General features: G+C 48.2%; 1 protein-coding gene and 1 long non-coding RNA gene across 4 annotated transcripts in view; one reads left to right on the top strand and one right to left on the bottom strand.

Annotated features, from left to right (window-relative positions):
• NT5C3A (5'-nucleotidase, cytosolic IIIA) overlaps positions 1–17,770 on the top strand; it is a 61,082-nt gene extending 43,312 nt beyond the window's left edge. For all 3 annotated transcript variants that reach the window (XM_001506596.5, XM_007669780.2, XM_039910052.1), the window contains 8 exons: positions 3,794–3,892; positions 5,574–5,643; positions 9,368–9,414; positions 11,692–11,777; positions 13,022–13,111; positions 14,410–14,572; positions 14,854–15,054; positions 16,808–17,770. In XM_001506596.5, the coding sequence (XP_001506646.1) occupies positions 3,794–3,892; positions 5,574–5,643; positions 9,368–9,414; positions 11,692–11,777; positions 13,022–13,111; positions 14,410–14,572; positions 14,854–15,054; positions 16,808–16,909 (858 nt within the window). In that variant the 3' untranslated portion in view covers positions 16,910–17,770. The remainder of the gene's footprint in view (positions 1–3,793; positions 3,893–5,573; positions 5,644–9,367; positions 9,415–11,691; positions 11,778–13,021; positions 13,112–14,409; positions 14,573–14,853; positions 15,055–16,807) is intronic.
• Positions 17,279–23,114, bottom strand: LOC114806074. The gene is made up of 2 exons (XR_003754190.1): positions 22,683–23,114; positions 17,279–18,045 (listed from the first exon to the last, which is right to left on the bottom strand). It is a non-coding gene; the product is annotated as an uncharacterized LOC114806074 (long non-coding RNA).
• Positions 23,115–24,793: the final 1,679 nt, after the last annotated feature.

The following is a 24,793-nucleotide window of genomic DNA, read 5'->3' as shown; positions in this document are numbered from 1 at the left end:
GAACAGTCCTCTGCACATAGTAAGCGCTTAACAAATACCAACATTATTATTTGTGGTGGGGAAGCTCCTCTACTTCTATCCGCTGCTAAACGCTCAGTTAGTGGTATATATTGAAATGCAAACTGTACGGCAGAAGCGAGAACACACCCTCCATCCTCTCAGGGAATTTACAGTCCCATAAGGGAGAGAGACAAAAAGTATTTACAAGCAGCGAGGCCACGAGGAACAGCGATGTAGCAGAAAGTGGTACAGTTATACTGGGATGAAGTACTGGGATGAAATGTGTAATGGGATATGCGAATATCCAAAGGGGCTGAAGATAGAAATACATTATATCGGCGTTAGGAGTGAATGTTGGGTTGACGCAACCGTACAACCCGGGATGGGGCGAACGAAGGAGGCAGATCCAAAGCAAGAGCGACACAGAAGGGAGAGGGAGTAGGGGAAATGAGGGCTTGGTCGGGGAAGGCTTCCCGGAGGAGATTGTAAGGCCTGGAAAGTGGGGAGGGTGATGGTTTTCCAGATACGAAGGGAGAGGGGATTGTAGGCCAGAGACGGGATGTGGGGGAGGAGGCGGCCGTCGGCTTTAGACCGGCAGCTGCGACCGTAACAGAGTACGTCACTGCTTCGGGTTCTGTTGCCGACGCCCTGTTGGCGACGGCACTCGGGGTTGGTCCATCTGTTCCCCGGAACCATAACCTCACAGCGGACCGAAGCAGCGCGGCTTATGGCTTGGGAGTCAGAGGTCGTGGGGTCTAATCCCGGCCCCGCCGCTCGTCAGCTGTGTGACCTTGGGCAAGTCACTCAACCGCTTTGGGCCTCAGTGACCTCATCTGGAAAATGGGGATCAAGACCGCGAGCCCCACGCGGGACAACCTGATGCTTAGAACAGTACTCGGCACATAGTAACCGCTTAACAAATACTATTATCATTATTATTGTTATCATTATTAGTATTCTTAAAGGCCCAAACGTGATGTCTGGGGTTCACCCCCGTCTCATATCCGTGGAAGGGGTTGGTTTCAGCGGGTGTAAAATGTAATTTGGAACTTAGGGTCGTTTTTCCACCGCATTCAAGCTACCCTTCTTCCAGTTGAATCCACTTGGATTCAGTGTTGACCTCCTTGTCACTCAGCGGGTCGTCGTGTAGCATTCTTCCCGAGAGGCCGCCTTCACTGTCAGCTCTTGAGATCTGAGTTGCTGGGTGAAAATCCCAGGCTGTGTGGAGGGTCTCCCCGGGGTAGGCCAGAACACCATCTCAATCCGGTCGGGGCTCATTTTTGCATCCTGGCACTTAGCTGGTCTCACAGAGCCCGTCGTCATAGTTTGCCTGCTTCCGGGACGTGGTAATTAAAATGAATCGGGATGTGATGCTTACCATATTTACTCATATAATTGCCCCGTTTTTATGCATAGTTTTTGTAACATCAAAACCGGGGTGGAGCCATTACACAGGTCATGGAAGAAATCAATCTAGCAATGAGGGGAGGAGTAGGAAAAAAAGAGAAGGAAGAAAGGAGAAGAGGAGGAAGGGAAGAGGGCCCTTGAGATCATGTCTCACTTCTATTGCATCCTCCCAAGTTTGGCATACAACAGGCATTCAGTGAATGAATTCCATCCTCCCCGTGCTGAGTTATCCACATTCTCACCCTTTCAGTCATTCATTCAATAGTATGCAGCGCTTACTATGTGCAGAGCACTGTACTAAGCGCTTGGAATGTGCAATTCGGGAACAGATAGAGACAATCCCTGCCCATTGACGGGCTTACAGTCTAATCGGGGGACAAAAACAAGACATCTTAACTCTTAACAACTTAACCTTAACTCTCACCCTCCCCACTCACCGACACCCGACTACAGTGCTCTGCACACGTAAGCGCTCAATAAATACGATCGAATGAATGGCTACAACAGTGTTGCCTAGTGGGAAGACCGCTGGCCTGGGAGTCGAGGACTCTGGGTTCTAATCCCAGCTCCACCGCTTGCCTGCTTTGTGACCCTGTCACAGGTCACTTTGCTCCTCCCTGCCTCAGTTCCCCCCCGTCAAATGGAGGTGAAAGACTTGTTCTCCCTCCCCCCGAGATGATGAGCCCCGGGGCCTAGTGGATAGAGCACGGGCCTGGGAGTCAGAAGGGCCTGGGTTCTGATTCCAGTTCCGCCGCATCTCTACTGCGTGACCTTGGGCAAGTCATTTAATATCTCTGCGCCACAGTTACCCCATCTGTAAAATGGGGATGAAGATTGTGAGCCCCATGTGGGACAGGGACTCCTTGTATCAATCCAGCACCCAGAACAGGACTTGATGCATAGTAAGTGCTTAACGAACAGCATCATCACTTGACCTACCCCTCAGTCTAGTACAGTCGTCGCCACATAGTAAGCCCTTAACAAATGCGACAATTATTTTTACTATGCTTATATTTTCTCCCCCTCCTCAAAAATCGGTTTTGGGCAACTGTGCGGAGGAAGTCATTTGGCCAGTAAATGGTGCATATCTGCTATTATTCATTCAGTCAGTCAGTCGGATTTACTGAGCACTTACAGCGTGCAGACCACTGTACTAAGCGCTTGGGATAGTACGATACAACAATAAACGAGCTTACAGCTGGGGAGGGTCGGGGAGACAGACGACGATATTGCTATTAAGTTGCAAGAGTCAGAGAATTAGAAGCATGACCTTATATGGTTTTCCAGATGCTTTGGAAGGGTTCCTCAGCGTCTACGTCACAAAATATGCACAGCTTTGGCCCGGAGCCAGGTAGGAAATAATAATCATAATAATGGGTATTTGTTAAGCGCTTCCTCTGTGCAAAGCACTGCCCTAAGCGCTGGGATAGATAGAAGGCTATCGGGTCGCCCCACGTGGGCTCACAGTCTTGATCCCCATTTTCCAGATGAGGTAACTGAGGCCCAGAGAAGTAACTTGCCCAAGGTCACCCAGCTGACAAGTGGCGGAGTCGGGATTAGAACCCACGACCTCTGACTCCCAAGCCTGGGCTCTCTCCACAAGCCACGCAGCTTCTCAGAAGGAAAATGGGATCCCCCCCCCGTAACCTGAGGAAGTCACTGGGCCTTATATGACCAATGAAGCCCAAATGGATGCGGTTGAAAAACCGCCCACCATTCACTCATTCAGTCATATTTATTGAGCGCTTACTCTGTGCAGAGCACTTGGAAAGAAGAATTTGGCAACAGAGAGAGACAATCCCTAGCCAACAATGGGCTCACGGTCTAGAAGGGGGAGACAGACCCGAGACCGGGGGTTGCCAGACCTGAAGAAAGCAGTTTCTCCACTGCCCCAGAATGAACACATTCCACTCGGAAGGATTGCCGCTCTATCCACTACCGCATTGTTCTTTTCCCTGAAGAATTTTTGCTACTGGAAAAGTTTCCTACTGAAATAAACAATCCCATTTCTATTTCACAACTTCCTCCTCCGAGCCAACTCTAAACCCGTAGCTTAAAATATCAAAAAGGACAATGCCCACCTTTCCGTTAGATTATTTTCACGCCGTATCGTGTGTCATCGACAGATCCGAATTTCTGCCTCGGTATTAAAGGAATGTGCTTATGGTGCTCGCTCAAATGCTATATATATTATAAATTATTTATTTATATTCATGGCCCCTTCTAGGCTCAAAGCTCGTTATGGGCAGGGAACGTTTCCGCTAATTCTGTTGTACAGCCCTCTCTCGAATGACTTAGTACAACGCTCTACACGTAGTAAACCCTCACTCGCTACCTTTGGTTGACTGATTTCAATTAATCGACTCTTTTCCTACCATTTATGTAGATGCCAGAATTCCAGAAGAGTTCGGTTCACATCAAGAACCCTACAAGAGTGGAAGAAATTATCTGCGGCCTTATCAAAGGAGGAGCGGCTAAACTTCAGGTGACTCCTCCCCGTCAAAATCGATTAAGCACCCCAAGCTTTTTGGGGGCCGGCTCAAGTCATTTTCGCAGATACGATCCCTGCACTCTAGGAACGTAGAATCCTCAAAGATTCACCAAGGCTTTCCTAATCGGTACCCAAGAGAGTAAATCGAGTAATGAAATCCTACAGAAGTCCAACCCAACCCCGAAACCAGCACTTTTCTCCAGGGGGACCGTCGGCTTTTTCCGCTGGCTCCAAACTATTGCAGTCCCTTTCCAGATCCACAGTAAACCAGATTCCTGACTTGGGCTGGGCTCTTTCTAATTCTGAAATTAGAGAGCAGCGTGGTTTAGTCCCCTTTTGAATCAGGAAGGGGGGTGGCCTGTTTGCAAGCCCCCCGGGCCCGAGAGTCGGGGACCTGGGTTCTAATCCCGGCTCTGCCGCTCCCTGCTGCGTGACCTTGGGCAAGTCACTTCACTTCTCTGGGCCTCGGTTCCCTCCAAATACGGGGAGCCGGTACCTATTCCCCCTCCTACTTAGAGTTTGAGCCCCATCGGGGAGGATCGGTTGGATCTACCCCAGGGCTCAGTAAAGTGCTTGGCACAAAGCAAGCCCTTCACAAATACCACAATATAATCGTAATAATTATTGGGATTATTTCCTCACTTGCCCTCCAGTGGCTTCCCCTCCCACCCTCATCAACCACCACCACAGTACACCTAAGGGTCCTTTCCATCTGCCGCCGGCCCCGGTTAAAGAATCAGGTCTCTTTTTGAGCCTGACCTGGCCTCCTCCTTATTCCCTGCCATCCTTGCCTACCCACTGCCACTTGAAGGTTGACTGCAGCTCTGTCAACCACAAAGACCAAATACTTCCTCCTTTAAACCAAAACCTGCCTGCCTTACCCAGAGGAAAGGGGGCAAGAGGAAGTCGGATGTATCACAGATGGTGTGGATGGAGTCCAAGTGAATAAAAAAAATCTCAAAAGGTGGCCTGGCTACCTCCGAGTCAGAAACGGATATTACATTTTAAATAAACCCAGTAACTTACTTGGTCTCCGAAGTGTAACGTCGACTTTCCGCAGGCAGGTTTATTGGAGTCAAAGAAATGGGCGAAAATCGTATGTAGCCTTCAAGCCTTAACCCACGATAACCAATAAATCCTTGGGATTTTTAAACTGTTTAAATCCTTCTTAATACTACCTCTTTCTTTTTCAGTTCTCGTGAGCAGTAAATTGTTAACCTTGTGTTAATTTCACTGTATTTTATTTTAGTCTGAATCTCCTGTGGAACTTGCCAGGTTTCGAATGAATTTATGGCAAGAGCTCTGTTACGATATGAGTCCTAGTTTCTAAGTAAAATAATTTTCTTATTCCCTTAAACTCAATAGGATCACTTCAGTATTTTCATTTAAGTGTATGTGCTTTCCGGGATGCACATACTAAACATTAACAAAGTGTATTTTTAATTATTCAAGTGTGTTTTTATGTTCTGATCTTTTTAGCTTTAGCAGGCACATATTTTCATTTTAGTCTTTCAGACTGGTTTTTAGTGGAAACTTAATGATTCAAAAGGATGTTCAACCTTCTCCACATATAACCTCCTTCGCTGTCAAACGTTCCGTGTCACGTCCGGAGATTTACACCTTGCGGGTATCAGTTTTTATCGATACACAATGCTCCTTTTATCTTCTTTTACAGATAATAACAGACTTTGATATGACTTTAAGTAGATTTTCCCACAATGGAAGAAGATGTCCAACGTGCCATAGTAAGTCTGGTATTTTTAAGTCGTCTCCTTAAATTACGATTTGCAACATCGCGTAAGTGATAACAATAATCGTGGCACTTACTAAGCGCCGGAGTAGTTTCGAGATAATCAGGTTGGATTCAGACTGCGAGCACCACGTGGAACCAGTGCTGAGAGGAAGAGAGAGTAGGTATTTGTTCCCCATTTAACAGTTGAGGGAACTGAGGCACAGGGAAGTTAAATGACTTGCCTAGGGTCACGCAACCGGTTGGAAGCCAGGTCCCCCGTCTCCTTTCTTCTAGGCCATCCTTTAAAGAGTGTACTATTTCTGAAGAATGACAGAGGCGGGCCTCTTTTAAAGGTAGGAATAGCAATCGTATTTATTAAGAGCTCAGGTATGTACGCTGTACTCCATGCTGGCAGAAAATACACAGGTGGAAACGAAACGCTGTCCCCATCCCTCATGGGGCTCAAAATCTGTCTTCTCCCATAGCACCACCCGAATCTCCCCCAGCCCTGCTTTTCCTGTCCTTTGAGTCCACAGTGCTCTGCACATAGTAAGCGCTCAATAAATACTATTGAATGAACGAATGGAAGCTCTGGAAACCCGGGATACCACTGCTGGTGGCCTGCGCCGTCATTTCTGGGTCTTCCCGGCTTCCCCTTCCCTTCCACCCGCCCGTCTCTCCCTCCTCTGCACGTTCCCTCCGTGGCTGCGGCTCCAGTCCCGGGATGACTTTCATTCAGTAATATTTAGTGAGCGCTTACTATGTGCAGAGCACGGTACTAAGCGCTTGGAATGTACAATTCGGCAACAGATAGAGAGCTTTCTCGCTCATTAGCTCTTTGAGAACTGTCCCCAGCCAGTTCTCATCACTTTCCCTGTAACAAATCTCTGACCCCCGTTGACTCGGGCCCTCAAAATGAAAAGGCGACACCAATGACTGGAGACAGGCTACTGGGATTGACGATGATCCCGCGTAACACTTCTTATGTTCTTATGGCGTCTGAGGCCATTTAGGGCAGAAGAACCAGAGGGATTTCTCCCATACTCAGCAGACAGGTAACAGGGAAGGAGCTGGCTGTTTTCGACTCTTAGCTTGGGAAGGGCGGCAGCAGGGGCGGCTCCCACGGGTGGCATCGGGGGACGGGGCGGATTGGGTGGCGGATGGCTTACGTAATGGAGTAAACAACACAGGTTGGGCCAGTTCTCCGCTCTCCCATTGGGCCTGGGCTTTGGACAGAGGAAATCCACTTTCGGTGGTGGGCGGCGGTGGTGGCCCAGAGAGGGAGACAATGAAGGGGTGGTTTCTGCTGAGGAGAGGCACACAGTGGTAAAGCAGGCAGTGCATTGACGGGCTCACAATCTAATCGGGGGAGACAGACGGACAAAAACAAGACAACTTAATCTCGATAAATAGGATCGAGGGGATGGACACCTCATTAACAAAATATATAGGGTAATAAAAATATATACAAATGAGCACAGTGCTGAGAGGAAGAGAGAGGGGGAGGAGCAGAGGGAAAGGGGGCTTAGCAGAGGGGAGGTGAAGGGGGGTGCAGAGAGGGAGCAGAGGGAAAAGGGAAAGCTCAGTCTGGGAAGGCCTCTTGGAGGACTCGCATTCACCACCCCTGCTGACGGCAGTCACAGCTTGCGCTGCAGGTCGCCTGGCCTCAAGCCGGACTGTCTGGATCATTATCTCTCTCTATTGGTCTGTAGCCATTAGGAAAAAAGGCTTTATGCAAGTGAGAATAGTTGCAGATACACAACGAGCTGGAATATGGCATTCACCCACTTCTCCTCTATCCGGGGGTTGCATTCTTTCAGAGTCCCCCATTAACTCCCACCCCCGGAATGAGCTGTTAGACTGTCCTGTCCTAATGTCCTGTTAGACTGACGCACGCCCGTCAGAGAAACACTCCCTAATTTTGCCATCGCGGCCCAGGGACAATTGCAACTGGGCACAACACCCTTTCATCTCCAGCCCTTAAGTTGAGGTATTTTGGTCGATGGACCGATTTTTGGTGGTTTTCAAGCCCCCCGGGGTGCCGGACACCGTCCGGCAAGTGCTTGGGAGAGTATGTCAGAAGCAAGACACTACCATTTCCCTCAAAAAGCCTCCAACGGGGGAGACAAGACGTACGAAAAGGTTTTACAAACGACGGGGGAGTTAAGGTGGGAAGAACTGTGGTCCGGCGGATTTGAAGGGGAAGGGAATTCCAGTCAGGGGAGACGACGAGGTAACAAGAGAAGCTTGGGAAAAGCTGGGAAGTAAGTAAGGGGTGGGTAGAGCTGAAATGTGCGATGGAGAAAGATAGTGCGAAACCTCAAAGCCAACAGTCAGAAGTTCCCGCTCGATGTAATTTTGTCCATTTATATCAATGTCTGTCATCCCGCCCCAGACTGTAAGCTGGTTGTGGGCAGGAAACATTCCTGCCGAGTCGGGTTGTTCTCTCCCAAACGCTTAGTACAGTGCTCTGCACATAGTAAAGCACTCAATAAATAGAGAAACAGCATGGCGTAGTGGATAGAGTACGGGCCTGGGAGTCGGAAGGTTATGAGTTCTAATGCCGGCTGACCTCGAGCAAATCACTTCACTTCTCTGGACCTCGGTTAACCTCATCTGTATAATGGGGACTGCGACTGTGAGCCCCGTGAAGGACAGGACCGAGTCCAACCCGATTTGCTTGTATCCACCCCAACGCTTAGTACGGTGCCTGGCACATACTTAGCACTTTCCAAGTGCCGTAATTATTAAATGCCACCCATTGATTGAACCGAAGAGGGCACTGAAGAGTTTTGAGAAGTGGGGCGATGTTCATCCGGCTACCCTTCCGAAAGTCGTTCTGGGCAGCGGCCTCATCGATCCCTAGATCGGTGAAGAGTTTGGAATCTAATCCAGTCTAGTCACGATAGGACGAGTGAGCCCGGGCCACGGTGGTGGCTCTTTGGGTGAAGAGGAAAGGGGTGGAGCCAGGAAGTGTGGCAGAGGAAGACCAACAGGGTTGAGCAGTTGCTTTGAGCCTGGGCCCGGGAGTCAGGAGGTCCTGCGTTCTAATCCCGGCTCCGCCTCTTGTCTGCTGTGTGACCTTGCGCAAGTCACCTCAGTTCCCCTCATCTGTAAAATGAGGAGTGAGACCGCGAGCCCCATGTAGGACAAGGGACTGGTCCAACACGATTTGCTCGGATCCACCCCAGCGCTTAGGACAGTGCCTGGCACATAGTCAACACTTAACAAATATCATCATTATTAGTAGTCGTAGTACTAATTGCATACTAGTATAAATCAAAATCGCTTGAATGCTGGTTTCAAGGAGTTGGACCTTCAGCAGACGGTTTTGTCGAGGAAGTGATCTATCCACATTTTTTCGGGCACAGAAATTGCACCCATTTCTTACAACTTTAAATGGGTAGCAAAACAACTGAGATCCCAAGGACTAGTCTTGAAGTGTCTTCTGTAATATCATTTTAGATTAAAGGAGGCGGGGAGAACAGGAAAGAGGTGAGAACCAGGATCATAGAATTACGAATAGCAGGGCTTCCAGAGACTCACCCAGACTATGGTGGAAATAAGAATTTAGCACCCAGATGCCTTGGGGCAAAAAGATACATAATTTATGTTCTCACGATCCATTCATTCCTGAAATGCCAAAATCATTTGGGCGCCGGACTCTTAGGGTGAAAGGAACTACAGAAACCCAAGGTTTAATTTCTTTTCTTGACCAGTGTGCTTTCTCTTTTTAGATGTCATCGACAACTGTAAACTGGTTACAGATGACTGTCGGAAAAAGGTGAGGAAAAAACATCGAAAACTATGAATACGAAATTGCTTTTTACCTGGAAGTTTGAATTCCAGATTTCTCGCTGCAAATTTAGTTTGATTTGCCATCATCCAGAAGTAATTTATCTGAACACCCACGGCTCAGGACTCTGGGATGCACTTTTGAAAACTGGATGTGACCCCTGCCTTCAAGAGCCAAGATTAAAAAAACCTAAATTCATCAGATGTGTGTGTGTGTGTGTGCGCACGCACGAGTGTGATGAATATGTATATTGTCCAACAGAGAGAGACAAAAATGACAAGAATGATTTGAATGGGAAGAGTGGATCACAGCATGCTTGGCAAGTGGAGTTAATCAGGATACTTCCTGGAGGAGGTGGACTTAGAATTGGAAGAATGACAGAGGGTTTTGAGTGGTGGGAAGCAAGCTATTCAGACTTAAAGCACAGTTCGGCGAGTGCTCGGGAAAAGGGAGATGAAGTTGGAGGTGTTTCAAGAAGGATTTTTACCTTTCCGTTTATTTCTTAGGGAAGTTTGCTCTGGAGACTCCTTCGAATAATCCAGTTAAAAGATCTTGCCAGTCCGTCAAGGAACAAGCTCCCTAACTAGAAAAGCGGTTTAGGAGAAGAATAGAAAACTATACACCTCTGAACAGGACTAAAAATATCGGACATAACCACGGTTACTTACATGGTAGCCTCTACTGCATAATTGCCCTACCCCAATTTTTGAGGAAATATTTTCTGTACCCCATAATTATCAGCAGTGACAGCAGCAGATGCATGGAAGGAGAAGGGTCAGAACATAGATAAGGCCAGGGATGGAGTAGTTTCTTCTTTAAACACTCTCCAGAGGAGGAAAGAGGAGAAGGAAGGGGGCATTCATTCCCTGTACCATCTTTCTCCCCTCTTTTCTTCTTTCTGGTTTTGTCTCTCCTGCTCCCCTCTATTGCTAGACTTAATCCTTATAGGACCCCTTGTGAGAGCCCCACCCCCGCTTTCATGTTGTTAAAACGCTGCCGGAAGTTGGGGCATTTGTGCAAGTAAATATAAAATCCACTGGGAAAAGTGGGAATGTACTGAAATTATTTTACGGCACTTAACAGAGTCCTACCGTATAGGTCCGATTTAAGGGAGCGGCGCTAGCTTTCGAAACAGAGTGCGTTTATAATAATAATAATGGTGGTGTTCGTTAAGCGCTTACTATGTGGCCCTCCCTCCTCACCTCCGCCAAACTGATTCTCTTTCCCTCTTCAAAACCTTACTTAAAAATCACCTCCTCCAAGAGGCGTTCCCAGACTGAGCTCCTCTTCCCCCTCTACTCCCTCTGCCATCCCCCCTTTACCTCTCCGCAGCTAAAGCCTCATTTTCCCCTTTTCCCTCTGCTCCTCCACCTCTCCCTTCCCATCCCCACAGCACTGTACTCGTCCGCTCAACTGTATATATTTTCGTTACCCTATTTATTTTGTTAATGAATTGTACATCGCCTCGATTCTATTTAGTTGCCATTGTTTTTACGAGATGTTCTTCCCCTCGACGCTGTTTAGTGCCATTGTCCTCGTCTGTCCGTCTCCCCCGATTAGACCGTAAGCCCGTCAAACGGCAGGGACTGTCTCTATCTGTTGCCGACTTGTTCATCCCAAGCGCTTAGTACAGTGCTCTGCACATAGTAAGCGCTCAATAAATACTATTGAATGAATGAATGAATATGTGCAAAACACATCTAAGTGCTGGGGGATACCGGTACTCGGGTTGTCCCACATGGGGCTCACAGTTTTAATCCCCATTTTACAGATGAGGTAACTGAGGCCCAGAGAAGTTAAGTGATTTGCCTGAAGTCACCCAGCTCGCAAGCAGCGGAGCTGGGATTAGAACCCATGAGCTCTGACTCCCGAGCCCGGGCTCCTTCCACTGAGCCACGCAGATTCTCTTATATTCAGTGCTTATATAGTCCTGAAAAACTGCATCTCTTCATTTTCCGAATCCACTTTGTACCTTATTTATTCTCTAAGAGTATGAAATTCCTCACAGTTTTAGAAGATCAGGACTAAAGCCCCATTGGGTTGTTCAGAATTTATGAGTGTGCCTAGACTGACGAGAAAGGGGAATTGGAAGAATGACAGAGGGTTTTGAGTGGTGGGAAGCAAGCTATTCAGACTTAAAGCACATTTCGGCGAGTGCTTGGGAAAAGGGAGACGAAGTTGGAGGTGTTTCAAGAAGGATTTTTACCTTTCCGTTTATTTGGGCTTTTTTCATAATCAGTAATAGTTTTTTTTATTTCTTTCCAGTTATTACAGCTGAAAGAAAAGTACTACGCTATTGAAATTGATCCCGACCTTACCATAGAAGAGAAGTTCCCTTACATGGTTGAGTGGTAAGTGATTAGAGGGTTTCCCCCAAATGCCAGAGGGAAAGCAATAGTCAAACCAGGACCTTGTTTCTAGTGCGATAACGAAGAGTGGAGATGAATTGTTATTACCATGGTACTTGTTAAGCGCCTACCATGTGCCAAGCACTGTTCTAAGCACCAACGTGGATACAAGTTAATCAGGTTAGACACGGTCCCTGTCCCACATTGGGCCCGCACTCTTAATCCTCAGTTTTTACAGATGAGGTAACTGAAGCCCAGGGAGGTGAAGTGACTGGCCCAAGGTCACACGCAGACAAGCGGAAGAGCTGGGATTGGAACCCGAGACCTTCCGACTCCCAGGCCCGTGGTCTATCCACTACGTGCTGCTTCAGGACCTTGTTTCTACTGTAATAAAAAAAGACTTTGGGTAAAGGAAACCTTGAACAAATGTAACGAATCGGGCCCTCTGCCCAATTTAAAATAATAATAATGGCATTCATGAAGCACTTACTATGTGCCAAGCACTGTTCTAAGCACTGAGAGCGATGCAAGTTCATCAGGTTGGACACATTTCCTGTCTCATGAGGGGCTCACAGTCTAAAGAGGAGGGAGTAGGATTTAATCCCCGTTTTACAGCCGAGGTAACTGAGGCGCAGAGAATTTGAGTGATTTGCCCAAGTTTCTACAGCGAACCCTTGGCAGAGCGGGGATTAGAACCCAGATCCTCTGTCTCTCAGGCCCATGCTCTTTCCACTAGGCCACAGTGCTAAATTAAATTGGCTAAATTTAACTTTACAATATTCAAGAAATCACAGGAAATATAACTGCAGATAAAGGATTCTTTCTAATTCATGGGCTAAACAAAGAAAAATAGTAGAAATTGGTCAGACCGTATAGGAGCCGAGTAAATCTTCCCTTCTCCTTGCCAGCTTCACCTTTCTGGTTCAGCCAAAGAAAACTTCCAAGAAGCCCATAAAATGAGCCTAGCCATTGCAGGCTGGTGATTTAGGGAAACTGCTCACGGAAGCAATGCCCTGTTGGTGAGATTAATGTTTTATTAAGAGCATATGGGATTATCAGTGATCTTTGCTTTCATGTAAATTTAGCCCAGATTTTAATCACCAAACAGTGCCAGAGGGAACTAATCAGTCCCTAGTACACGGGGCTGAAGTGCAAACGTGACTTGATAGAACGGACCCACACAGAAGAATGTCCGTTACCAGGATAAATGTAAATGGTTTTTTTTCTTTATTTTGTCTAAACTTTAGGTATACTAAATCACACGGTTTACTTGTCGAACAAGCTTTACAAAAAACTAAACTGGCAGAAATCGTCGAGGAGTCCGACGTGATGCTCAAGTAGGTTTGTGGTGTATCTTGAAACGTTCTGTTTCCCCCCACTGCATTACACGTATTGCACCTTAACGTATCTCAAAGCCATGGAAAATACTTATTCAAGCTAACTACAGTTCGAAAGCTCTCTCATTTTTGAATTTTTTAAATCTGTTGGGTTTTGAAGATCCCAGCGTTTGGGGTGCTACCTACCACAGAGCGTTGGGAATTTCCATTTATTAGCTCTCCAGTGCGGAGAGGGGGAAAAACCGAGTGAGATGGCCGTGCGGTTTTGCTTACACCATTTCAACAAAGGAAAGCATAGAAGATTATCTGTTGGATATGTTAGAAGGAAAAGTCCCTAATCCTGATGAAGGATATTCAAATAGAGAACCGTGATCCTACTCTTATAAATATAATAACAACATGACGGTGATATTAGGCGCTTACTGTGTGTCCAAGCACTGTACTGGCCACTGGAAAAGATACAGGATAATCAGGTTGGACATAGTTCCTGTCTTTCACTGGACTCATAGTCAAGTAGGAGGGAGAGCAGGTATTTGATATCCCATTTTGCAGATGAGGAAACTGAGGCCTGGGTACGATAAGCGACTTGCCCAGGGTCGTACAGCAGGCAGGTGGCAGAGCCAGGATTAAAACCCGGGTCCTGTGACTCCAGTTAGGCCATCCTTTGGTGCCTTATCAGAGACGGAATCCTGGGCAGGTGGTGACGGTCCCTCTGTCCCAGGATGGTGTTCCAGTATACGATAAAACTTGGTGGAATCAAAACAGCTTGAAAAAACATACCTCTGGTCTTTCCAAAAGACGGCTCTGTGGGATGTTTCTTCCACATAGACGATTCAGCTGATTAGCATCTCGCAGTCTATGAAACGGTTCATTTCATCTCATAAGAAATGCTTTTTATAAGGATCCCGAGGAGAGCTGAAAATATGCACGTGTCTCAGCTGTATCACACAGGACTTTTAATGTATTTAGAAATGTGTATATTTTTCTTCCCGATCATTTGGTATCACCTTCTGAAATGTTCAAATCCCAGGTCAGAAAAGTATATAGAGTTCCAACGCTATTTTTCCGGCTGGGCAACCTAAACTTTTACGTGAACCCAACGAAAGAGTGGAAGGATGCAAAAGGCAAGCCCCATTTTGTAAGTCCTCAGTAGGACTCAATAGTGTTAGAGGGTTCATAGTATGAGTCAAAGAAATGAATGGTCTGTTAACTTTTAAACCCAGAAAGAGGAAGAGTATTAGGAAACTACGCAGTCTAACGTTTGCTCGCACGTGTGTAACCGAGATACAATTTTTCAGGGAAGGATATGAGAATTTCTTTGATAAACTCAATGAACACAGTATCCCAGTTTTCATATTTTCGGCTGGAATCGGAGACGTACTAGAGGAAGTTATCCGACAGGCTGGTGTTTATCATTCGAATATCAAAGTGGTGTCCAACTTCATGGATTTTGATGACAATGTAAGTGTGTTAGTAAATAATTGTTCTAAAATTAAAAAGAGGCAAAGAACTCCGAAATTCAGAAAAGAATTCAGAAAAGAACTCAGTGGGTTCCAATCATTTTTGACTGTAGGCCCCTAAACCAATGTATATATATTTTTTCCCCGCCCTTTCTTCCCACGGCGGGAGGTGGGAGAAAACAGGAGCTTGGGAAGTAGTCGTTAAGGAGGTGAATTTTGAATAGGATTTGCTTAACAAATAGAACCCGGTCATTGAATATCGAATTTTGTTGCTCTGACTAGGGCATCCTTAAAGGATTTAAGGGAGAGTTAATTCATGTGTTCAACAAGCACGACGGTGCTTTGAAAAGGACCGAATATTTCAAAAACCTAAAAGACAACAGCAACATAATCCTCCTCGGGGATTCGCAGGGAGACTTAACTATGGCGGACGGAGTGGCGAATGTGGAAAACATTCTGAAAATTGGATACCTGAATGACAGAGTGAGTAGGCGGCTGAAAACCGTCATTGAATTTTTCTTACTCTTTCTCTTAACCAAATTTTGGACTGTTAATTTTCTACCCCGAGGCTCTAAAATGCCTGCTACGGGAACTAGCCTATTTTGAATGTGCTTGAAGACTGTGACATCCTCATTTCCAAAGCCCATTTCAAGAGCCGAAAAGAGCTGAATATATGAAACTGCAAGCTACCTGTCAGAAGATGTAAAGAATTAAAAGCCGTAGTAGCGGCTGAATTCCATGTGTATTTCCTAGAAAGCATGCTTTAACCCAAGCAAGTCTACAGACCCTAGTTCCCTTACAACCACGTGAAAAAGAGGGTCTTATCTTACGCGTCGAGTCGTCTCCGACCCGCAGCGACTCCATGGTCACACCTCTCCCGGAACGCCCCACCTCCGTCTGCGGTCGTTCTGGAAGTGGATCCATAGAGTTGTCTTGGTAAAACCACAGAAGTGGTTTACCATTGCCTTCTTCCACGCCACAGACCCGAGTCTTCGCCCTCCATTCTCTCCCTCGCCGCTGCTGCCCAGCACAGGGGAGTTTTGACTTGGAGCAGATGGCCTGCCGCTCGCTAGCCGCTGCCCAAGCCCGCAGTGGAATGGGTATACCAGAGAAGCAGCGTGGCTCAGTGGAAAAAGCACGGGCTTTGGAGTCAGAGGTCATGAGTTCGAATCCCAACTCTGCCATTTGTCAGCTGTGTGACTGTGGGCGAGTCACTTAACTTCTCTGGGCCTCAGTTACCTCATCTGTAAAATGGGGATTAAGACTGTGAGCCCCACGTGGGACGACCTGATTCCCCTGTGTCTACCCCAGCGCTTAGAACAGTGCTCTGCACATAGTAAGCGCTTAACAAATACCAACATTATTATTACCTCTGTTTGACCGTCCCTCCTGTAGTCGAGACTGGCAGAGTACTGGAAACTCTCCGGATGCAATCCTGAGAGTGGGGGAAAAGGAGTTTTTGAAAGGAGCTCCCCTTTGGGGAGCTCTCTACTGTGTCGTGCATGTTTTAGAGCAGGTCTTCCCCCTGTGGCAGGTGAGGAAGGCACGTACTAGGTGGGACACAGGTGATTTCCATCATACAGCCTCCCAAAAGTGTCGGTTTTCAGCTGGTTCTACAGTGTTTGTAAATTTTTTTTCCTGTGTAAGAACCCAAAAGCACATTGTTATTATTATCGGCATTGTCATCTGATGAATGTAATAATAATAATAATAATGCTGGTATTTGTTAAGCGCTTACTATGTGCCGAGCACTGTTCTAAGCGCTGGGGTAGACACAGGGGAATCAGGTTGTCCCACTGGGGGCTCACAATCTTAATCCCCATTTTACAGATGAGGTAACTGAGGCATCGAGAAGTTAAGTGACTTGCCCAAAGTCACACAGCTGACAAGTGGCCGAGCAGGGATTCGAACCCATGACCTCTGACTCCAAAGCCCATGCTCTTTCCACTGAGCCACGCTGCTCTCCCAGGCTGCTCCTTTATAACCTTGGTCTGAAATGACTGATTTGCAAGCTCTTTGAGGAACTATGGAATTGAAATCCAGGATTTTGACTGTGTAATGCCACTGGCTTCCTATACACCTTGGAAGCCACCTCTCAGCCTGTTGGCCTAATTGGCTAATGTACACCGAGATGAGGAAGTCCAGCCAGAGGTGTGGAATACGATGAACGTTTACTTCCTACCCCAGGGATTGACGGTTTCTTTTCTCTCTCGCTTTCTCTGTCTCGCACGTCCAGGTGGATGAACTATTAGAGAAGTACAAGGACTTATATGATATCGTTCTGGTAAAAGAGGAATCTTTGGAAGTGCCCAACTCCATCCTCCAAAAGATTTTGTAACCTGATTGTCCATCCTTCGGGAATCTCTTTCTCCCAGGAGAGACAGGCGCTGGGCAGCTTTGGACTGTTTTGGACTTCGGACTATTTTACAGAAAGTCAGCTGGTGGAATTTTTGATTAAAAAAAAACTCTGCAAATAATGCACTGAATCCGTCATCTCCTGGAAGCTGGTTTCCCACACACACTCCACCGTAGATTTTTAACCTAAGCGGAAATTAAATCCAAAGAATGACAAACTGTACCTTTCTGAGTGGTTTGTACAGCTCAGTGTCATTGGATTACGCATTTTAAGCCATGTTTTACAACACGTAATTACATACGAAACTTCTTTCAATTCTTGTCCCCGGTTTTAAGGTCGGTCAGCTTTGTGTTATATTGAACTGCCTCTTTTTCAGCGTTAAGAACAAGACCGAAGATGAAAGGCTATATTTTGGAAAACTCACTTGATCCTATCGTTTGCCTCGATGCATCCTGACTTGGTTTCTCTGCTACCAGGATTTGTTTTGGGGTTTTTCTGCTTATGAAAATCAGATCATTTACATAAATAGATCCCAGGTCACTGATGTACCTGACAGAACAAGCCAACAAATAAGTCACAGTATTTCATCTCCCAGGATTCTATTTTGGAGCAACAATAACGAAAATGAAAGACAATGGAGAAGCTAATGTTAAAAATTAGTGCCGTGGGCATGAATTGATAAACTTGGAAATTTACATTCACTCCAGAAAGCGGGCCACAATGCCCGTGGATTTGATCTGTTGGGTTGCAACCAGTGTGATTTTTTTGTTTGATTTCCATGTAGTGATTTCTTTTGTTTGTGAGACAATATCTTTTCAAGCTGAATAAACTATTGCCCTCTAATGTAAGATGTCAAAGTGCACCGTATTTGCTGAGAAGCCATTCCAAATTGAGAAAACGTTTGAAAAATCACTTTCCTTAGGTCACATCCCTCGTCCCTTGGATGGGGGAAGTGTAGAATTGAAAAATGTTGTCTTCCGTGTGTTTAAAAATTAAAGGCCAAGTCGTCGTCTTCCAGAAGAAACCTCAGCGCTCTCACTATTCAAGAAATCTCTTTACTAGGAAGTGGTCGTCTTTGACGTACGGGCTCCGTCGGACTCTGCTCCACCCATTGGCATCTGCAGGGTGATAGGTGATGTTTTCATGGCAAGGCCCCCGTTTGCTTTAATGGTAGAGTCCCAGGACAGGGCTAGAGCAGACTCGGACGGGGGTTGGGCCCGAGGCGTGCAGTCCCTTGCCCGCTGCTCGCCACCCCCCTCATCTATTTGCCTCTCTACTCTCGCCGCACCAGCATCCGAACTACCACCACCGCCTGGGCACCTCCTCGACTTAACAGCTGTCACCACCACCATCCTCCTTCCACAGCCCTAAGAACCCGAGCTCTTGCGCTGCTGACGGAAATCGAAGTATCGGGCAGACTCCGTCCACTTCAACTTTGTCCTTCCGTGCTTTAACTCCACCCTCTCCTCTGCCGGGCGAAACTATTTCTCCACCCTTATTGACACCCACGCCCTATCCATAACCCTAGCCCTGATCCTTTAACTCCCTCCCCAGACCCCCGTCCCTCCGCCGCCCCCATCCCTTGCCCCCAGTGACCTGGCCCCCTACTTCATCAACAGAATTGACACTATCAGGTGTGATCTGAAAATCTCCCCTCTCCCTCCCACTTCCGGCGCCCCCCCCACCTCCTCAACTCTCCCATCCCTTCCCGCAGGATCTCGAGAGGAGATCGCTTGCCCGCGCTCGTCACCCTGCGCGTCCGACCCCATTCCTTCGCACTTATCAAAACTCTCACCCCCCTCTCTTCTTCCCTCTCTAACAGCCTTCTTCAATCGTTGGCTCTCCAATGGCTTCTTCCCCGCTGCTTTCAAACATGCCCGGGTCTACCCTGTCCCAAACCCTCCCTTGACCCCACGGCTCCCTCCGGTTATCGCCCCGTCTCCCTCCTACCATTCCTCGCCGAGCTCCTTTGAGCGAGTTGTCTACACCCGCTGTCTCAGATTCCTCTCCTCCAATTCTTTCCTTGATCCCTTCCAATCGGGGGTCCGTCCCCTTCACTCCACAGAAACTGCCCTCAAAGGTGACCGATCATCTCCTTCTCGGCAAATCCGACAGCCTCTACTCCATTCTAATCCTCCTTGATGGCTCGGCTGCCTTCAAAATGGTGGACCACTCCCTTCTCCTGGAAACGTTATCCAACCTCGCTTTCACTGACTCTGTCCTCTCCTGGTTCTCCTCTTATCTCTCTGGCTGTTCATTCTCATTCCCCTTCAGGGGCTCCTCTATCTCCCACCCCCTAGCTGCGGGGGTCTCTTGGGGCTCAGTTCTGGGTCCCCTTCTATTCTCCATCTGCATCCAGGCCTTTGGAGAACTTATTATTCACTCCCCTGGCTTCGACTACCACCTTTGTGCTGATGATTCCCAAATCTTCATCTCCAGCCCCGATATCTCTCCCTCTCACCAGTCTCGCATCTCCTCCTGTCTGTAAGACATCTCTACTTGGACGTCCTCCTGTCACCTCAAACTGAACATGTCCAAAACAGAACTCCTTATCTTCCCACCCAAACCCCGTCCTCCCCCATTTTCCCATCACTGTAGACGGCATCACCAGCCTTCCCGACTCACAAGTCCATAACTTTGGCGTTGACTCCTCTCTCTCATTCAACCCAACGTATTCAATCCGTCACTAAATCCTGGCGGTCCCACCTTCACAACATCGCTAAAATCCTCCCTTTCCTCTCCATCCAAACAGCTCCCACGTTAATTCGCTCATCCTATCTGGCCTGGATTACTGCATCGGCCTCCTTACTGACCTCCCAGCCTCCTGTCTCTTCCCACTCCAGTCCGTACTTCACTCTGCTGCTCGGATCGTTTTTCTACGGTCAGAATCTGTCACCCCGCTTCTCAGAAAATTCCAGTGGTTGCCCATCCGCCCCCACATCAAACAGAAACTCCTCACCATTGGCTTTAAGGCAGTCCACCGCCCTGCTCCCTCCTACCTCACCTCACTTTGCTCCTTCTCCCACCCAGCCCGCACGCTTCGCTCCTCTAGTGCAGACCTTCTCACTCTGCCTCTATTTCGCCTATCTCGCCGCCGACCCCTAGTCCGCATCCTACCTCTGGCCTGGAACGCCCTCCCTCCTCAAATCTGACAGATAATTATTCTCCCTGCCTTCAAAGCTTTACTGAGGGCACATCTCTAAGAGGCCTTCCCAGACTAAGCTCCACCTTTCCTCACCTCCCACTCCCTTCTGCGTCGCCCTGACTTGTTCCCTTTGCCCTTCCCCGCCCCCCCACCAGCTTCACAGCACTTACGTACGTACCTGTAATTTTATTTATTTGTATTCATGTTTGTCTCCCCCCTTCTAGATTGTAAACCCGTTGTGGGCAGGGAATCTGTTCACTGTTGTATTCTACTCTCCCAAGCATTTAGTACAGTGCTCTGCACACAGTCAGCGCTCAATAAATACGGTTGAATGAATAGGTACCTAATTCTCATTTTACAGATGAGGAAACTTAGGTGCTTCGATGTTAAGTGACTTGCCCTGGGTCACCAAGCAGGCAAGTAGCAGAACCAGGATTAGAACTCTGGCCTAGACCCTTTCCACTACATGTTCCCATCAAAGGTTATCCAAGAAGTGGATTGCTTAGGTTATAAGTCCCAAGTGGGTCAGAGAGAGTGTCTGATCTGATTATACTGTCTCTTTCCCCTGAGTGCTTAACAAATACTCTGTGCCTAGGGCCAGGTTTCAGGTCCCTGGGAAGGATTAGAATCCACGACCTTCTGGGTTCAGATAAGACTGAAAGCCCACAAGTTTCCGGGACAAGGAAGGAACTCAGGCTTCAGGGCCCTTCTCGGGACCCCTTCTTCTGACCACGACCCGAGTCAGTCCTCTGGAGCACTGCCAGTTATGGGGAAGGAAGTGGACCAAAAAATGGGGAGAAACCAGAATCCCGTGGCACCTCCAAGCTATCGAAAGGGAATGAATGTGGGAAGCTGGTTTTGGCCGAAGCCCGAGGATAACGTGGCCACAAAGTTGCTGCTACGAGAAGAAAAGGAGGGGATTCCAGGGGACGGGGACCCTGGGTTTAAATCAGGACGAAGAACCAGATCGAGGCTGGATCTCCGGATCCAGTTTACGATCCAGTCCTACCGGTCCTGTTCAAACCTTTAACGAGGTAAATGATAACCACGCTCTGTTTATCGCCAAAATGTGGCCCTATAAATATTTATGCAGAAGCTATAAATACAGGACGCTGAGACGTGTGGAGTTAAGAGGAACGGCAGGACGTTTCGAAAATTTACGGTGCGCTTGGTTTCGGCACGACGACGTTAGCCGCGTTTATGGCAGAAGCCCGGGGGGTGGAGATCGGGAGCTGCGGGGGAAATGCAGAAACTATTTGAAAAGCCACGACAAGGTGGAAAATAGGGGACAGAGTTTAAAGGAAGGTGGGGTCGAGTCAGCGGGAAGGGTTGGCTACATCCATTTTAGAGGAAAGAGAGCCAGATAACTTATCATGGGATCTCTCCTACTCACTCGTGCGGCGATATTACTCATCTATAAATAATGGGTGATTCCCCTCCAGAACACCAAACTGGACTTTATGGGCACGGCAACGTGACCCGAAATCCCTCCGGAGTTCCTCCCCTTCCCATCTCCCCACCCCCGCCACCGGGAACCTGCCTTCGCAGCCTGTAACAGGGCACGGGAAAGCTGCAGTCCCTTTGGATCGGACTGCGTACGAGAATTTCTGAGGCGACGCGCAGCGGTATTTCCACAGTGGGGAACCCCGGGTTAGACTTCTAAACCAGATCCAGAAATAAGTGCGTTGGTTTCTAAGTGATCATTCATTCGTTCAATCGTATTTACTGAGCGCTGACTGTGTGCGGAACATTATACTAAGCGCTTGGAAAGTACAATTCGGCAATAAAGACAGACAGACTCTGCCTACGCCGGGCTTGAGCAGTTACTGATGCTCTTCCCCAACTCTATACCAAATATTAAATGCTACTTAATGGCCGATACCTGCATATACCCAGAAACTCTGATTTTAAAAAGGGGTGGAAACAAATGATAGCACCCAAGCATTCCCTTTTATGTATGAAGCTATGAATCATCTCCCCGTGCTTTCACTTATTTTGACCCAGTTTTATGACAACGCGTTTTATTCTCCTAATATAGGTCTCCCGCGACGGAAGTATAAAGGAATGTTGTTCTCAGAACACGAATGCAATGTGGTCTAGTGGAGAGACCACCGGCCTGAGAGTCAGAAGGACCCGAGTTCTAATCCCGCCTCCACCCCTTCCCTGCTCTTTGACGGAGGGCAAGGTGTAGTGGATAGACCACAGGCCTCCAAGTCAGAAAGTTCTAATCCCGGCTCTGCCGCTTGTCTGCTGTGTGACCTTAGGCAAGTCATTTCTCTGTGCCTCAGTTCCCTCGTCTGTAAAATGGGGATTGAGTCTGAACCCCACGTGGGACGGGGACCGCGTCCGACCCGATTTGTTTGCGTCCACCCCAGCGCTGAGTACGGTGCCTCAATGAATACCACAGTTTGACTTAACTTCTCTGCGTCTCGGCCATCTCATCTGTAAAATGGGATTAAGGCTGCGGGGCACAGACTGTGTCCAACTTGATTAGCTTCTACACACCCCAGTACTTAAGAAATACCAGAACGAAAATAAGCGTTCTGGTCATCACACAATACTCAAGTCGGTGCAAGGAATTTCAGGGTAGGAAGAAACGGCTGTACTCACGGGTGACATTTTGGTCAAATGCATATGACCCCGCTCTGTTTATCGGCCTCTGCTTCACCCTCGCTGGACTGGATCGGGCACTCTTCCGCATTCCTTGAGCCTCTGCAACTTTACAGAATTTCAATTCCTTGAATGGATTGTGTTCACCTTCTGCCTCCACTTCCCCTCCTCCCACTCTCTTCTTGGACGTTCAGTAATCCGGTTTACACCCGCTTCGCTCCACGGAGACCACCCTCTCCAAGGTCGCCTCCTCCTTGCCAAATCTGACGGACTCTACCCTAAATCCCCCTTGACCTCTTGGTTGCCTTTGACACAGTGGACCATACCCTTTTCCTGGAAACGCTATCTGATCTTGGCATTAATACTAACCGTGGTATTCGTTAAGCGCTTACTATGTGCCGAGCAGCGTACTAAGCGCTGGGGTGGATACGAGCCAATCAATACTAACTGTGGTATCTGTTAAGCGCTCACCACGTGCCGGGCACCGTACTAAGCACCGGGGCGGACACGAGCAAATCGGGTTGGACGCGGCCCCGGTCCCACGTGGGGCTCACGGTCTCAATCCCCATCTTGTAGATGAGGGAACTGAGGCCCAGAGAAGCGAAGCGCCTTGCCCAAGGTCACACAGCACACGGGTGTCTACCAACATCCCCGCACCAAACAAAAACTCCTCACCGTCGGCTTTAAAGCACTTAATCGCCTCACCTCGCTACTCTCCTGCCGCAACCCAGCCCACACACTCCACTCCTCTAACGCCAACCTTCTCGCCGTACCTCCATCTCGTCTAGCTCGCTGCCGACCTCTCTCCCGCCTCTGGCCTGGATCGCCCTCCCTCCTCGTATCAGACAGATAAATACCAACATCATTTATTAATTGCTCTCCCCCATTTCCAAAACCTTACTGAAGGCGCATCTCCTTCAAGAAGCCTTCCCTCGACTAAGCCCTGCCCTCTCCTCCCGCTCCCTTCGGAGCCGCTCTTACTCGCTCCTTCGTTCATCCTCCCTCCCATCCTCACAGCATATACGTTTATTTCTGGAATAAACTCACTTATTCATTTATATTAATGTCTGTCTCCCACCCTCTCGACTGAGTGTTCCTCGTGAGCAGGGAACTCTGTATTTTTTCTCTCCCAAGCACCCGGTACAGCGCTCAGCACACAGTAAGCACTCAAGCACCACTGATTGGACTGATTAGTTCGGGAAGCTCACTCTCTCCCAAGGGTTCGCCTCAGTCGATCGTATTTATTGAGCGTTTACTGTGGGCAGAGCACTGAACTAAAGCGCTTGAGAGAGTACGGCAGTTGACGGGCACGTTCCCTGCCTACAACGAGCTCACAGTCTAAAGGGGGACATTAATGTAAATCAGTTATGGAGATGTACGTAAGGGGCTGAAGGAGAGGTGAATAAAAGAAGATCGGAGTGACGTAGAAGGGAGCGGAGGTAGGGGAGATGAGGACTTAGGAAAGGCCTCTTGAAGAAGACGTGCCCTCATTAAGGCTTTGAAAGCAGAGAGTAATCGTCTGTGGGCTGTGAAGAGGGAGGGTGGTCCGGGCCAGAGGTAGGAAGCGAGTGAGAGGTCAGCGGCGAGAGAGGCGACGTCGACCTCTACGCCGGTGACTCCCAATCCCGCCTTGCTCCGCTTGAACTTTAAGCTCTTGCCTCCAGGACGTCTCCCAGCGGATGTCCCGCCGACACCTTAGGCTCAGTCTGTCCGAACCCCAACTCATCTTCCCTCCCACATCTCTCGTCACCGCTCTTGACGTTTTCGGCCCCCCGACCTCTGAAGCCCCAAAACCTGGCATTAGCTGGGACTCTGCGTCCCCTTTCAACTCGGGCATTCAGTCTGTCACTCGGCTTGGCCGGTTTCTCCTCTATGACATTTCCCGGAGCCGGCCTTCTCGCCTTCAAATGGCCGGGTTTATCCCGATGAGAGTTCTGCATCGGCCTCCTCCCCAGCCTCCCTGCCTCCGGCCTCTCCCCTTTCCAATCCAAACTTCGCTCCGCTGACAGTTCGTCTGCACCAAGCTTTTCTCGGCACTCGTCTTCCCATCTCCTCAAAAGTCTACGCTTTGTTGTCCGTCCCTTTCGGCATCGAGCGGAAACTCCCAATCG

This window comes from Ornithorhynchus anatinus, chromosome 21 (genome assembly GCF_004115215.2).
Source record: "Ornithorhynchus anatinus isolate Pmale09 chromosome 21, mOrnAna1.pri.v4, whole genome shotgun sequence".
NCBI classification, from domain to species: domain Eukaryota; kingdom Metazoa; phylum Chordata; class Mammalia; order Monotremata; family Ornithorhynchidae; genus Ornithorhynchus; species Ornithorhynchus anatinus.
Note: the sequence above shows the minus strand (reverse complement) of the source record. Positions and strands in the feature narration are given on the sequence as shown.